General features: G+C 36.5%; 1 protein-coding gene across 2 annotated transcripts; it reads right to left on the bottom strand.

The window, feature by feature from the left end:
• Window positions 1-271: 271 nt before the first annotated feature.
• lsr (lipolysis stimulated lipoprotein receptor) lies at window positions 272-10,876 on the bottom strand. Of its 2 annotated transcripts, XM_023331210.1 has the most exons (11): window positions 10,670-10,876; window positions 9,474-9,797; window positions 8,121-8,240; window positions 7,769-7,825; window positions 6,775-6,921; window positions 5,778-5,972; window positions 5,625-5,675; window positions 4,496-4,612; window positions 3,192-3,477; window positions 1,626-2,073; window positions 272-938 (listed from the first exon to the last, which is right to left on the bottom strand). In XM_023331210.1, the coding sequence occupies exons 1-11, from the start codon at window positions 10,707-10,709 to the stop codon at window positions 903-905; spliced, it is 1,821 nt and encodes a 606-aa protein (XP_023186978.1). In that variant the 5' UTR covers window positions 10,710-10,876; the 3' UTR covers window positions 272-902. The 2 variants fall into 2 exon arrangements, with proteins under 2 accessions (XP_023186978.1, XP_023186979.1); XM_023331211.1 differs by lacking the exon at window positions 7,769-7,825.
• Between the last annotated feature and the right edge of the window lie 426 nt (window positions 10,877-11,302).

Here is an 11,302-nt window from a genome sequence, read left to right as displayed (position 1 = left end):
ATTTGATATTTAAACATTATTGATCCAATATTAATTATTTTTAAAACCCTGCTCAAGTATTTGCAGGGAATAATATACATCAACTCAATAGCAATCAAAATGCTTTCTAAACCCTCCAAAAAATATGTAAAATTATGCAAAATAGAATATTTACTTACCATTCTAGTGCTTTTGAAAAAGAAAAAGCTTGTGTAAAACAAAACCGTCACACTTGTAAAATAAACAAGATAATGACATCTAGTGGTGAAACTGTTTAAATTCACTGCACAGATTAGCAAAAACATAGTTTTTATTGTAAAATTACATCGTATCACATATTTGAATGTTCAAAGCATAAAACTGGTCAACTGTACATCACAATATGAATTGAAACAGCACATCTTTAAAAATGAATGAAAGAGTAGGTTGTTCATCAAGTCAGTAAAAACAGTGACAAGCCTAATCACTAATCAATAAGAAAAACAAATTCATTTAAACGTACATAAATCCATAAAAAAAACACAAGTACAAAAGCAAAAGGCATAACAGCATAAACTCTAAATCTACATGAACACCTGCAAGTTAACTAAAACTAGTCACTAATCGAAAGGATCAAAGTATTAAAACCCAACTGAAGCATATTTACTTGAACTTGTCGAGATGTAAATCCACTAACAGAACGGGATGGTTAAAATGATTTAGGATCTACAGCTGTAGCTCTGTACACATTAAGGCACTTGTGGCAGCCACAATTTTTATACATTAGGTGGCACAGAGTTGTACCTCCAAAAATATATAACATAACTGAATTAACAACCATACAAATAAAATCAGAACATCAGATTAGCAGTGGGAGTAATATTTACAATGGTAGAAACCAACCGCATCTTTATTAATCGGTCAAAGCTGCGTTGAAGTTTGGTTCACACAACCAGGCTCTCACGACTCACTGCTCCATTCTGCAAAGCAAGCACAGATATGTCAATTTTACAAAATAACCACAAAAAACATGCTTCACATGCATTTTCTGTAAAGTGATAATCTATATTTTCTCTTCCTGTTCTATGTAGTGTTAGTCACTCAATAGGTAGGAGAGCAGTAGGTCTAATTCTACAACTTAAATGTGTACAATATATTAAACTTTCTTCAGCATTGAGTTATCTACAGTTAAACTGGTAATTCTGCATTATTTATTTAAGGGATGTTAATTGTCTGCTTCTGTGGAACTCTGCTAAAGATCATATGCTCCGACATTGTCATTTCCAATTTTCAACAAAATATGCCTCACACTGGGATAAGACGTCAGTAGAAATGGGACCGATTTCTTTTTTTTTTTAAAAGCTTGGACCTGCCAATACAAAATTTTAGTTCCTTCCTACTTTTCTTCATGAATTATAGGGAAGAGGGTTAAAAATATTTCTTTCTAGCCTTATTGTCACGAGTGAGTGACACCCCACACTGTGACTGAGGAGTTGCTGTAAAACACTACAACAGATGAAATGATTTTAAGTTGACATTTCATGTGTCATCAGAATCTTCTATTAGCTGCAATATATTACTTTCACCAACATCAGCCTCCATTTGTTCTCTTTGAGTCAGAACCTTTACTTGCAAGTTTCGAAAAGCATCTATAAGTCATAACCTACCTTGCGGAGGTTAGTTTTCTTTGAAGATGAGACGCTCTCATTGTCACTGTACGGAGGCAGTTGAGGTGGCGGGTAATCGTCCCGGCGACCAGGAATTCCAGACGGCGGGTTCAGCGGAAGTGGTGGTGGCCCACGTTGACCCCTTCCCCATTCTGACCGGTCACTCTCGCTGTCCAGTCGATCCTGGCTGCGCGCCCTCTGTTGCTCCCCCAGCCGTTTCCTCTCCATGGCCTCTCGTAGCAAGCTGTCATCATAATCTTCCCTGCCACCGCCGCCATACCTACGGTCCCTCTCCATCTCCATAAGGTCGTCGCGACTATGGGTACGGCGCCCGGAGAGGGCTCCCGGTGGCCCTCTGTCTCTTTCTCTGCGATCATCAGGGGAGTAGTCACGACGTCTCCGGTCGTCGTAGCCACTGCGAGCGCTGCTGCTCCACTCATCATCAGAGCTGATAAGACAGCAAGGACACTCTTATTGCAGTTCTGATCTACATGTCGAATCTTTTGACCTAGAGCAAACTTTGAACATTATAAGACTAGAATGTAGAACTACTCAGTACTACAACTTCCACATGATTAGTAAGACCTTTTTCTTCTTCTTGTAAGTAAACTTTAGCAGTAGTACTACTGACTTCCTGGCTGTTTTCAAAAATATGTCTTAAAGGCAGTTGGTGATGTTGCACTCTTTTTAGTGGGTGATGCTATGAAGTTAAACCTTTCCATCTCCGCCCATGAAAAGTGATCTGAAACTATTCCAGGGGCTAGAACTTGTCCCCTTCATGTTCCTGTTGGTGGGCTGTATGTATATATTTGATCTGTTGATATGTGGCAAAAGTGTATTTGAAATTCATTGAAGTCATTTGTTGTATAAAAAGCTATGGTTTGACCAAATGTTGACAAACAGAAATTTATTTTAAAACTGTAGATTTTAAGCAAAAACTTGGCATATCTGAGAGCAAATGTTTTTTCTAAAAACAGTTGGTAAACTTGAGAAGTGAAGACTGGTTACTTCTAAGATTTTTGAGACATATTTGAAAGCAACAAGAATCTTTATATGCGTTGACTTAAATCTGACTGATGAGGCATTGCTGAAGTAAAACACGGGGTTTCTTGTTTTCAGTCAAAGCTAGTGCACCAGGAAATGTAGAATCAGTGCTCTTCAGTGTCATGTTGTGAGTCTAATGTCTGACACCACAAAACAGTTAGTAAATAAAAGGAAAACTCTTACATTGTGGCTATTCAACTGTTGCCCTAAAAATGGCATCTCACTCAGAAAATATATCTGAAATAACTTTACCAAACATAGATTGTTCAGTTAACCTGAAAACAGAGATATTAACTGAGAGGGAGTGGAAGAAGCTACTGGAAAATTACAACTCATGTAACAGCTCAAGTGCTGTTAAAACACTTAAAACACAAGAATGTAGTAATAAAGGTTAAACTGCAGTTATTTATTTATGGTGACTGTAAAAAAAAATTCAAAAAAGTTGTTTTTAATGTTGTGCGGTTGCATTATTGGGAGACAGAATAGTGAAATACTGGATTTGTGCTGAAAGGTAAGACTTACCCTCTCCTGCCTCTGGGCGCATCGGGGCCCCTGTGAGGTGGGTGATCATTTCTGTATCGCCGTCCAATGTCATCAAGGTTATCCATAGAGCGAGCACGTGCTTGATTACTCATGTGACCTCCACCATGGCGTGGGTAGTCATCACGACGTTGCCCTTGCTGGGAAACGCTGCTGATGGTGCTCATGGCTTCGTCTCGGTCGTAAAGTGTGGGCATCGGTGGGCGACCACCGCGTCCTCGAGGTTCCACGCTGTCATGCAGGGAGCTGACTGTGCTCATGTTTTCCACTAGAAAAAGTAATAATGATAATAAAATACAGAGAAATATTGATGTGAAGTTTAGGTAAAAGTAAAGTACCAAACAGAAAGTATTGTACAGGAATTGTAGATTACATCTGAAGCTTTCCTTAAATTTACAAAGGCAATAATTTCCACATAAACTTTCATGTGTTTGAGAAAAATACGTCATGATGTTATATTTTAATGATAAAGAATTTCCATAGTAACTTGATCCACTTTAAACAACAACAACAACAAAAAGGGTTCAAATGTTATGACTATTGTACTTTAGTTTTGAGCAAAACTACAAACAACTCAGGATTTTCAGTGTAAGAAAAAAAAATCATGAAGTTGCTAAAAATTAATCTGAAACCAGAAGGTAAAATCAGCACATGTAACTGTAACTTGATTTCTCAGAAAACATAAAACAGAGAGGGTGGAGAGTGTAAAACCACAGCAGCCTGCACATAATGAGAATTTGTGACCTAATTATTCTGTGAGAGCAATGCCAGCTCAAACAGATCTACAGTCAGGTAAAAAAAAAAATCTAATGTATTTAGTTTCTTTCACATTACTTACATTTAAATTACTTTATTTATTGTATTTCTTTTTAAAACTTGATGTGTACTTTAAATTCACAAGATTATATACGAGACTATATATTTAATAGTTTAAAAAGCTTCTTAATATACAGTAAGCCATGGCAGTTCATTGAATGTCAAAGTTTATTTAGAAGATTATTTTTAAGAATTGGTGGCAAAAACTACATTTCATTTGACGGACAGGTAAAATGTTCTCATAGATACAGCTTTTTAATGCTCTCATATCATGGGAAAATAATAAATAGTAAACATGAATATTTTGGGTCATAACTCTTTCTGACACTGAACAATTGCAATAAACTACTTCAGAAATATGTTGAACCCACCGGCAATGATTAAGTGACTCTTTGACAGAAACCTGATTTATATGTAGCAAGAGTAAGTTGTGGTACACCAGTATGACAAAACCACAGGAAGTCACTCACAACGGCTGTAGTTTGCAGGTCTGGAGGGGTCTAATGAGGCCAGCTCCTTCTCCATGTAGTAAATGGCCCGGGTTGCATTTCCATCTGGGTCCACCTGAATGCGATAACCACTGCGAGCTGTGGAGAAAAAAAAAAAGAGTATATTTATCACTAAAGAACTAGAGCTACTTTTGAAACTTCTCTTAATCCTGAAAAAAATATAATATTGATTCAGATTAGTCTTTCAGAAAAAAGTCCATCATACTGCACATAAATAATTATGGCTTTTTCCACTTTTTCCATTCTAATTTATGTATACCAGTACAATAAGTAATACAGTAAGGACACATACTTTGTGTCAAAAACGCATTCTTATACAGGCCTGGATGTGAGGGTTTCCAGCATAATGTGGCACTGTTTCTTAAGCAGTTTTTCCTCACTTTGTCATTTCTGATCAGTGCTGAAATGTTTGATTTACAATTTTAAAAATGTAAACCAATCGCCAATAGTGTTATGTAAACAGGTGCTATACAGAAAAAGATCAGCAAGAATAGAAATATATAGATAAGGAAATTAGCTATGCTGTAACATTAAATCAAAAATTATGTAACAGGCTGCAAAACATAAAAAATATAAAAAAATCACAAAATGAAATGTAATCTTTGTGAATGCATCTGGCTCCTCCATTGATGTTTGCCAGTTGTTTTTATAATTCATTTTCTTTGCCCTACATGATTTGCTGGTTTTTGTTGCTAAATACCTTGAAGAACTGTTGGGAATACACACTTTAGTATGTTAAACTAAAGTGTGACACCAGGGGGCAGAAATTATTCAAGTAAGAAAACATGTTTTTATGTAAATCAAATGGCTTTTCTTGAGAATTATTTTTTTAAATAATTTATAGTTATCTAAACACATTATTTTGGAATTTGGTGGAGGAAATTCTACCCAGTTTCCATTCTTAAATCCAACTTTAGTCGTTTCACAACTAAGCAAAGCCACTGGAAACATCAAGATGGAATTTCCATAATGCTGTAATAAGGAAACTCCTCTTACAAAATAACCCAAACAATTCAGAGAGCTGGGCAAAAACAACCTCCACCCCACAAAAACACCATGACACACCAAATGCTATTTTCCCTTAACTCACTGTGATCTCCTCCACTGTCCTGCAGCAAAGGCACATGAGACCCCTGACCCACTGCAAAAAAAAAGATGAAAAACTTACTTAAAATTTGCTTGGGTTCATGTCATTATGATATTTAAAACATCCACTAAGTCACACTATTTGTTGTAAAGTTACCTGAGCTGGCACCATCATAATCGTGGCCGTAATTGCTTTGAGGTTGTCCAACTCCGTTGTGAATGGGCAGCAGGGGCATGATGGACTGGTTACCTTGTGAGCCGCCGTACACAGGCTGAGCATACATGGCAGAATACATGGTGGGAGGATACTGACTGAGCACACCTTTCTTTGCTGCTTTCCCTGCCTCATACACTGTAACATAATGAAAGAGAGCAGATAACATTTGGAAACAAAGTAATTTCATAGTTGAAGATTGTTCAAGGACAGAAAGCATAAAATCCAACCAGAAGGGAAGCAAACAAAAAAAGAATGCAGCAGTACTAAGAACTTCCACCATTTATGACCTTTAAATAGATTATCAGCATATAGTTTGGAGGACTTTTAATTAAGAAAATTAAGAAGCCAAACATTTGCAATACATTCTCCCTTTGGCAGAATAGATTCTGGTGACAAAAATATCTAAATCATTCAAAATTGGACGTTGCTAATACCTAAAAGAAAACCAGAAAAGAATATTTGACAAGAAAACTTATAAGTGCACATCTGATGAACTTCTAAATAAATTAAAAATATAATTTGCCAAATTGTGTTTAGTCGTGGAAGTTTTACTATACAATCAGACTCAGGGTGTGCAATTATTATCAAATGACATAAGTGTTACCTAAAAGCCTCTTGAATGTTAACTTGTATTGCTTTAAAAACACATATACACATTCCCTTTAACCAAAAGGTACAAACAAATACTGTTTATTTACAGAAACAGTGTTCAACATCTCATTAACTTTTCAAAAGGAGAGATGCATGGCACCAGGTCATAGCAAAAATTGCTAATTTCCACTTGCAGGGACTGCAACTATGCTTAAGAGATCAAGAATTAGCAAAAAGCCAATAAAATAATCAACTAAAAACATGTCTGATAATTTATTATTTAGGTCTCACTAGAACCACATATTAACTAGATGAAATCTTCATTCTTTTTCTACTTGGTACTTACATGCTCGCGGACAGCAGCAGCGTTCTGGGCAGCAGGGGCAGCTGATGAGGCAGCAGCAGGTGTGAGGGCAACACTGGCACCAGCAGATCCCGATGAGAATAAGGAGCAAAAAGAAGCCCAAAACTACCAGAAGAACCAGTAGCCAGTCTGTGTGCATCAAAGAGAGACACATATGATATCATAATGTTGAAGGTTTTACAGTCTGTCTCTACTCCAGAAAAAAAGCACACTACACTACCCATGAACCCAAAAGGTATTTATAGGTAGCCAAACACATTTGTTTGTAGATACAAATGTGTACTACAAACAAAGAAGGAGAAAATGAATCAGATAAAAAAGTTTAAAAAAAGAAGAAATTTTTATTTCCAAAAACTTTGTATTAATTATCTATGCAGAACAGCAAAGAAGAAAGTCTGTGTTGTGAAAAGCCAATTTTGTGCTTAAAAAAACAAAAAATTAAAAAACATATGAGCCCTGACATGTTAATGTGAACATGTTTAAGGACATGTCTAACTGGTAAATCCAGATTACTCTGCATGTCTGTTCAGGCAGCCCATAACACAGATAGAGGAGACACTGAGGATGGGAAAAAAAAAAAAACTGCACATAAATTAAGAAATATGCACAGTTGTTTTTGTTGTTCAGCGAGTAAATTCATATTGCAACTGAAAAGAAATAAAACAATGCAATTCAGAAAATATAAAGATATATAAAAAAGAAGATGAGAGGAACTCCTCAGTGATGTGTATTTGTCTACATCAGGACTTTTAGAAGTGCACCGTCTCTCAAAACGTGACAGAGTACTTGGTAATTGTTCTCACAATTTTATATTAAAACTGTTTAGAGTTGAGAATTGTTCATTTTATTTAAGGAGAGCACACAAACTCAAAAGTCCCTCGGTAAAGCAGTCAGAGGGCAGAGTCATCCCATCTATAGAATGAAACCTAATGCACCCAATATCCCCTACTCCTCTCACACAAGGGTATTGTACTACCTTCCATAACCAGTAAGTCAATGCCAGGCAGGAGGTCAGTAGTATTAGTCTTTCTCTCTGTGAAAGACAGATAAAGCTGCAATTACTTTAGGGTGGTATCTAACTCTGCTGCTTCATCAGGTTTGTGGAAAATATCTTCTTGACCACAAAATCCCAAAATAGTTGAGTAACTTGCACACTAAGTGTTGCTCACACTGCTTTTGGTAATTTTTTTTTTTTACTGTTATATTTCTGAATGTGTAATAGTTTTAGTGAATGGGAGCAGAAATGAGAAAAGAGATGGAGAGAAAGAAAAAATAATAATCAAGAAAATGTAGACATAAAATGAAGCAATTTAAATAGCAAAACTCACCAAGCACAAGTAATTCAGTGAATCCTTCATTAGTCCCTGAAATATCCTTGGACGATACCACGGTGCAGTAGTAAACACCACTTTCCCCCCAATGAGTCTCAGAGATTTGAAGGTCTGCCTCTGTGAGGGAGAATTTATTTAAATTATTTACCAATATTATAATTCAATTTCATCTTTATGACAGTACTTTCACATTTGAAGCTAGGGAACATCCAAAATGACCAAATTCACATTATGATTTAATTAGATTTTCTTTATCTTGTCAAGTGATGTCAGTTCATTTTCAGGGAAAAGATAAATAAAAAAACTTTAAGTATAAAGCTAATCTACCCAAATTGCACGTTTTGATCCTGCAGTGACTTGTGCCATATTGCTGTGAAGTTTGCTCTGACAGGCTGTACAAAAAAATAATTCATAATGAAACAGGCACCGTCCACAATAATTTGAAGCATTTATAAAGGAATAAAAAGTCTGGAAATAAATGAGTTTGTATTCCTTCTGTAGTAAAACCATCCCTTGGTCAGTGACTTATCAAGATTTTATTAGTACTGTATGACTTTCCTTTTCCTGCAGTATGAAGACAACATGGCACAATGTCCACAATAAAACATGGACCACGCTGGGATTTCAACCAAAGAGCTTCTTGCTGCAAAGTAACGGTGCTAACCACTTTAAAAATACACAAGGGTTCGTCCGATGGGCATCAGCGTGCTGAGAGCAACAACCCAGCACCAATGATTTATACAAAAATTCAAAACTTCCCTTAACACAAGTACAACAGATATATCCAATCAATAAGTAGGGCTATTTCTTCAGGTAGCCAATAGCTGTTTAAAAAAAATAGTTAGCTTAATAAGAATAATGTGATGAGTACTTCAGCTTCAGATGCCCTTTTAAATTTTTATTTTTGTACTGTAGTTTCTCAACTCTACCTCACAAAATTGTTTTACTTGCTCTGAAATTATAATTTTTGCACTTTATTTAGAAAAAATTCACAGAAATCATGTTAGCATTTTTTAGAAAGACTTGTATTCATATTTTTGAACCCATCACTTTGAAAGGCAGAGCTACATAAAATGTCTGATATTAAATTATACAAAGCTATGACAGAGCAAATCTGCTGTATAACAATAAAAAAAACTGAAACAGAAAATATTTAAATGATTTGAGTGTGTAACTTGAGTGTGATTTGTTGACATCAATGTTTAATACAGAAGCTCCAAATTTTAGGAAACATATTTTTCTTGATCGTTTTCTCTTTCTAAAACCAGTTCATCTGTCAAAATACAAATTTTTTATCATATTGCATTCAACCCTTAGTAAAGATGTATCCAGTAGTGTTTATTAACTTACTGTTTATAATGTTGATCTTGCGAGCTGCGTATTCATTGCCCAGTGAGACGGAATCGCCCTGCTTAACTGCCACAGTGCGGATTGTTCTGTCTTCGTCAGGACAGTTGTTGCTGGGGTTAATGTTGGTCTGAGAGATGGCGGTATTCGCACTGCTGGAGCCAAGTGCCACTTTGATGGGGTCCTGGCAGAAGGATTTGTACTTCCATGTGACAATAGGATGGTCAGTGGCACTCGTTGTGTAGTCACAATTGAGTGTGACAGGTTGGAAGAGCATGACAACGTACCTCTTGTTAAGACAGGTAACCTGAATAGCCAAAGTAGACTCTGGAAAGGTTTAGAAAATATTATAAGTTAATAAAAAGATCTACTACTGTCAAAATTTGACATTGCTTTTGCAAACTTGACCATGGAAATCACTGCAGTATGCAATAGTCAAGGTGTGGCGCGTAAACAACGTTTCTTCATAGTATCACTCATAGAGTGGGCAAGTTGAGTCACAGCCATGCGCCATTCTTTCAGGCAGACCCACATTAGTCATGTCCCACTGATGCCCATTCTCTTGACCTATTCTGAAGCTGAGTAGTCAAAATAAAAGCTTTTGCCATTCTGATGTTTAGTATATGCACCTTTGTCCACATAAATGAGTTGGGGCAATTTAAATATCTACTCCAGTGTGTTAACCCCGCTTTCACAGGCCTGAGAGGAACATCGCTTCAAAGAAGATTAAAATGAGGATTCAATCCGGCTTCTAAATAAATGCAAGCAATAGCTGACTCTACTCGGAAAAGCTTACAAAATTTAACTTTAATATATTGTATGTGGAAATGTTACATTTTTATCAGGCTTAACATGGCAAAGTTTCAGAGTCAAAATCACAAATTAGACGATATTTTCTTCAACAATTACCCACAAAATCTGACGCATTCTCTTTGGAAATAGAATTACAATGTTCCGTCGCAGAGCAACAGAGAAACGAAAAGGGAACCAAAGGCTTTAGTATTAAAATCGAACTCTTTGAGTAACTTTGTGGATTAAATACACAATTTTACAATCTGCAACAAATAACCGTAACAACCCAGAAAACTATTTGTTACTCTGTAGGCCAACAGACAGTTATTTTGTACAGAGGCGCAGAAAAACACAACGGATTACACGGAAGGGCCCACCCTGTCTGAACGAACAACAGGCCAACTCACCTGTCGCCATTAAAACGGCGACGAAGACGGTCCAAAACATATTTAATTCTCGTCCCTCGATGACTTAGTTAAAATACTCTAAATACAAATTCAAAGTAATTTAAAAAAAAAAGCAAATAATACTGCAGAAACACGTATTTTAATCTCAGCCAGGCAGCGCCCACTCCATTTTGAACGCCCTGTTGGCGAAGAGGAAGCACCTGAATGCTTCACATTACACAAACAGTCAACAGGTAAATGCTCAGACATGTTGCGAAACACAGGGGGGGTATCCATTTTTTCCCCCTGTCTTTCTTTCTGATGTGTGTATACTCATCACCAAAATCTGGATTGGGAGCTTTAAAGTCGTTTGAACTGTGTCATTTCACTTCATAATTTCACCACAGTAAAAAAAATATAGCCAGAAAAATCTAGTTTCGCAAGTTTCTCCTACCCGGAACTAGTTGGTACGGTCCAGGCACTGCCATCAAAGTTGAGGTTTGTCAATGTTTCACTCGGTGGTTTCGGCCTGTATGATAACAGGGTTATCTTTCATATCGCTGAGTGAAACCTCGCTTCTCTACAATATTCAGAATAAGTGTACATCAAATATGGTGTATCATGTAATGAAGTCCTTAAAGTTGTGCCTTATAG

Source organism: Xiphophorus maculatus, chromosome 3 (genome assembly GCF_002775205.1).
Source record: "Xiphophorus maculatus strain JP 163 A chromosome 3, X_maculatus-5.0-male, whole genome shotgun sequence".
Taxonomy (NCBI): domain Eukaryota; kingdom Metazoa; phylum Chordata; class Actinopteri; order Cyprinodontiformes; family Poeciliidae; genus Xiphophorus; species Xiphophorus maculatus.
Note: the sequence above shows the minus strand (reverse complement) of the source record. Positions and strands in the feature narration are given on the sequence as shown.

Excerpts from the sequence above, each read along its gene's own strand:
- lsr (XM_023331210.1), bottom strand. The coding sequence starts at position 10,709 with ATGTTTTGGACCGTCTTCGTCGCCGTTTTAATGGCGACAG. Across the intron at positions 9,798-10,669 it reads CGCCGTTTTAATGGCGACAG|AGTCTACTTTGGCTATTCAG; the intron begins GTGAGTTGGCCT and ends AAACCTTTCCAG. Across the intron at positions 8,241-9,473 it reads CAAGATCAACATTATAAACA|AGGCAGACCTTCAAATCTCT; the intron begins GTAAGTTAATAA and ends TCTCCCTCACAG.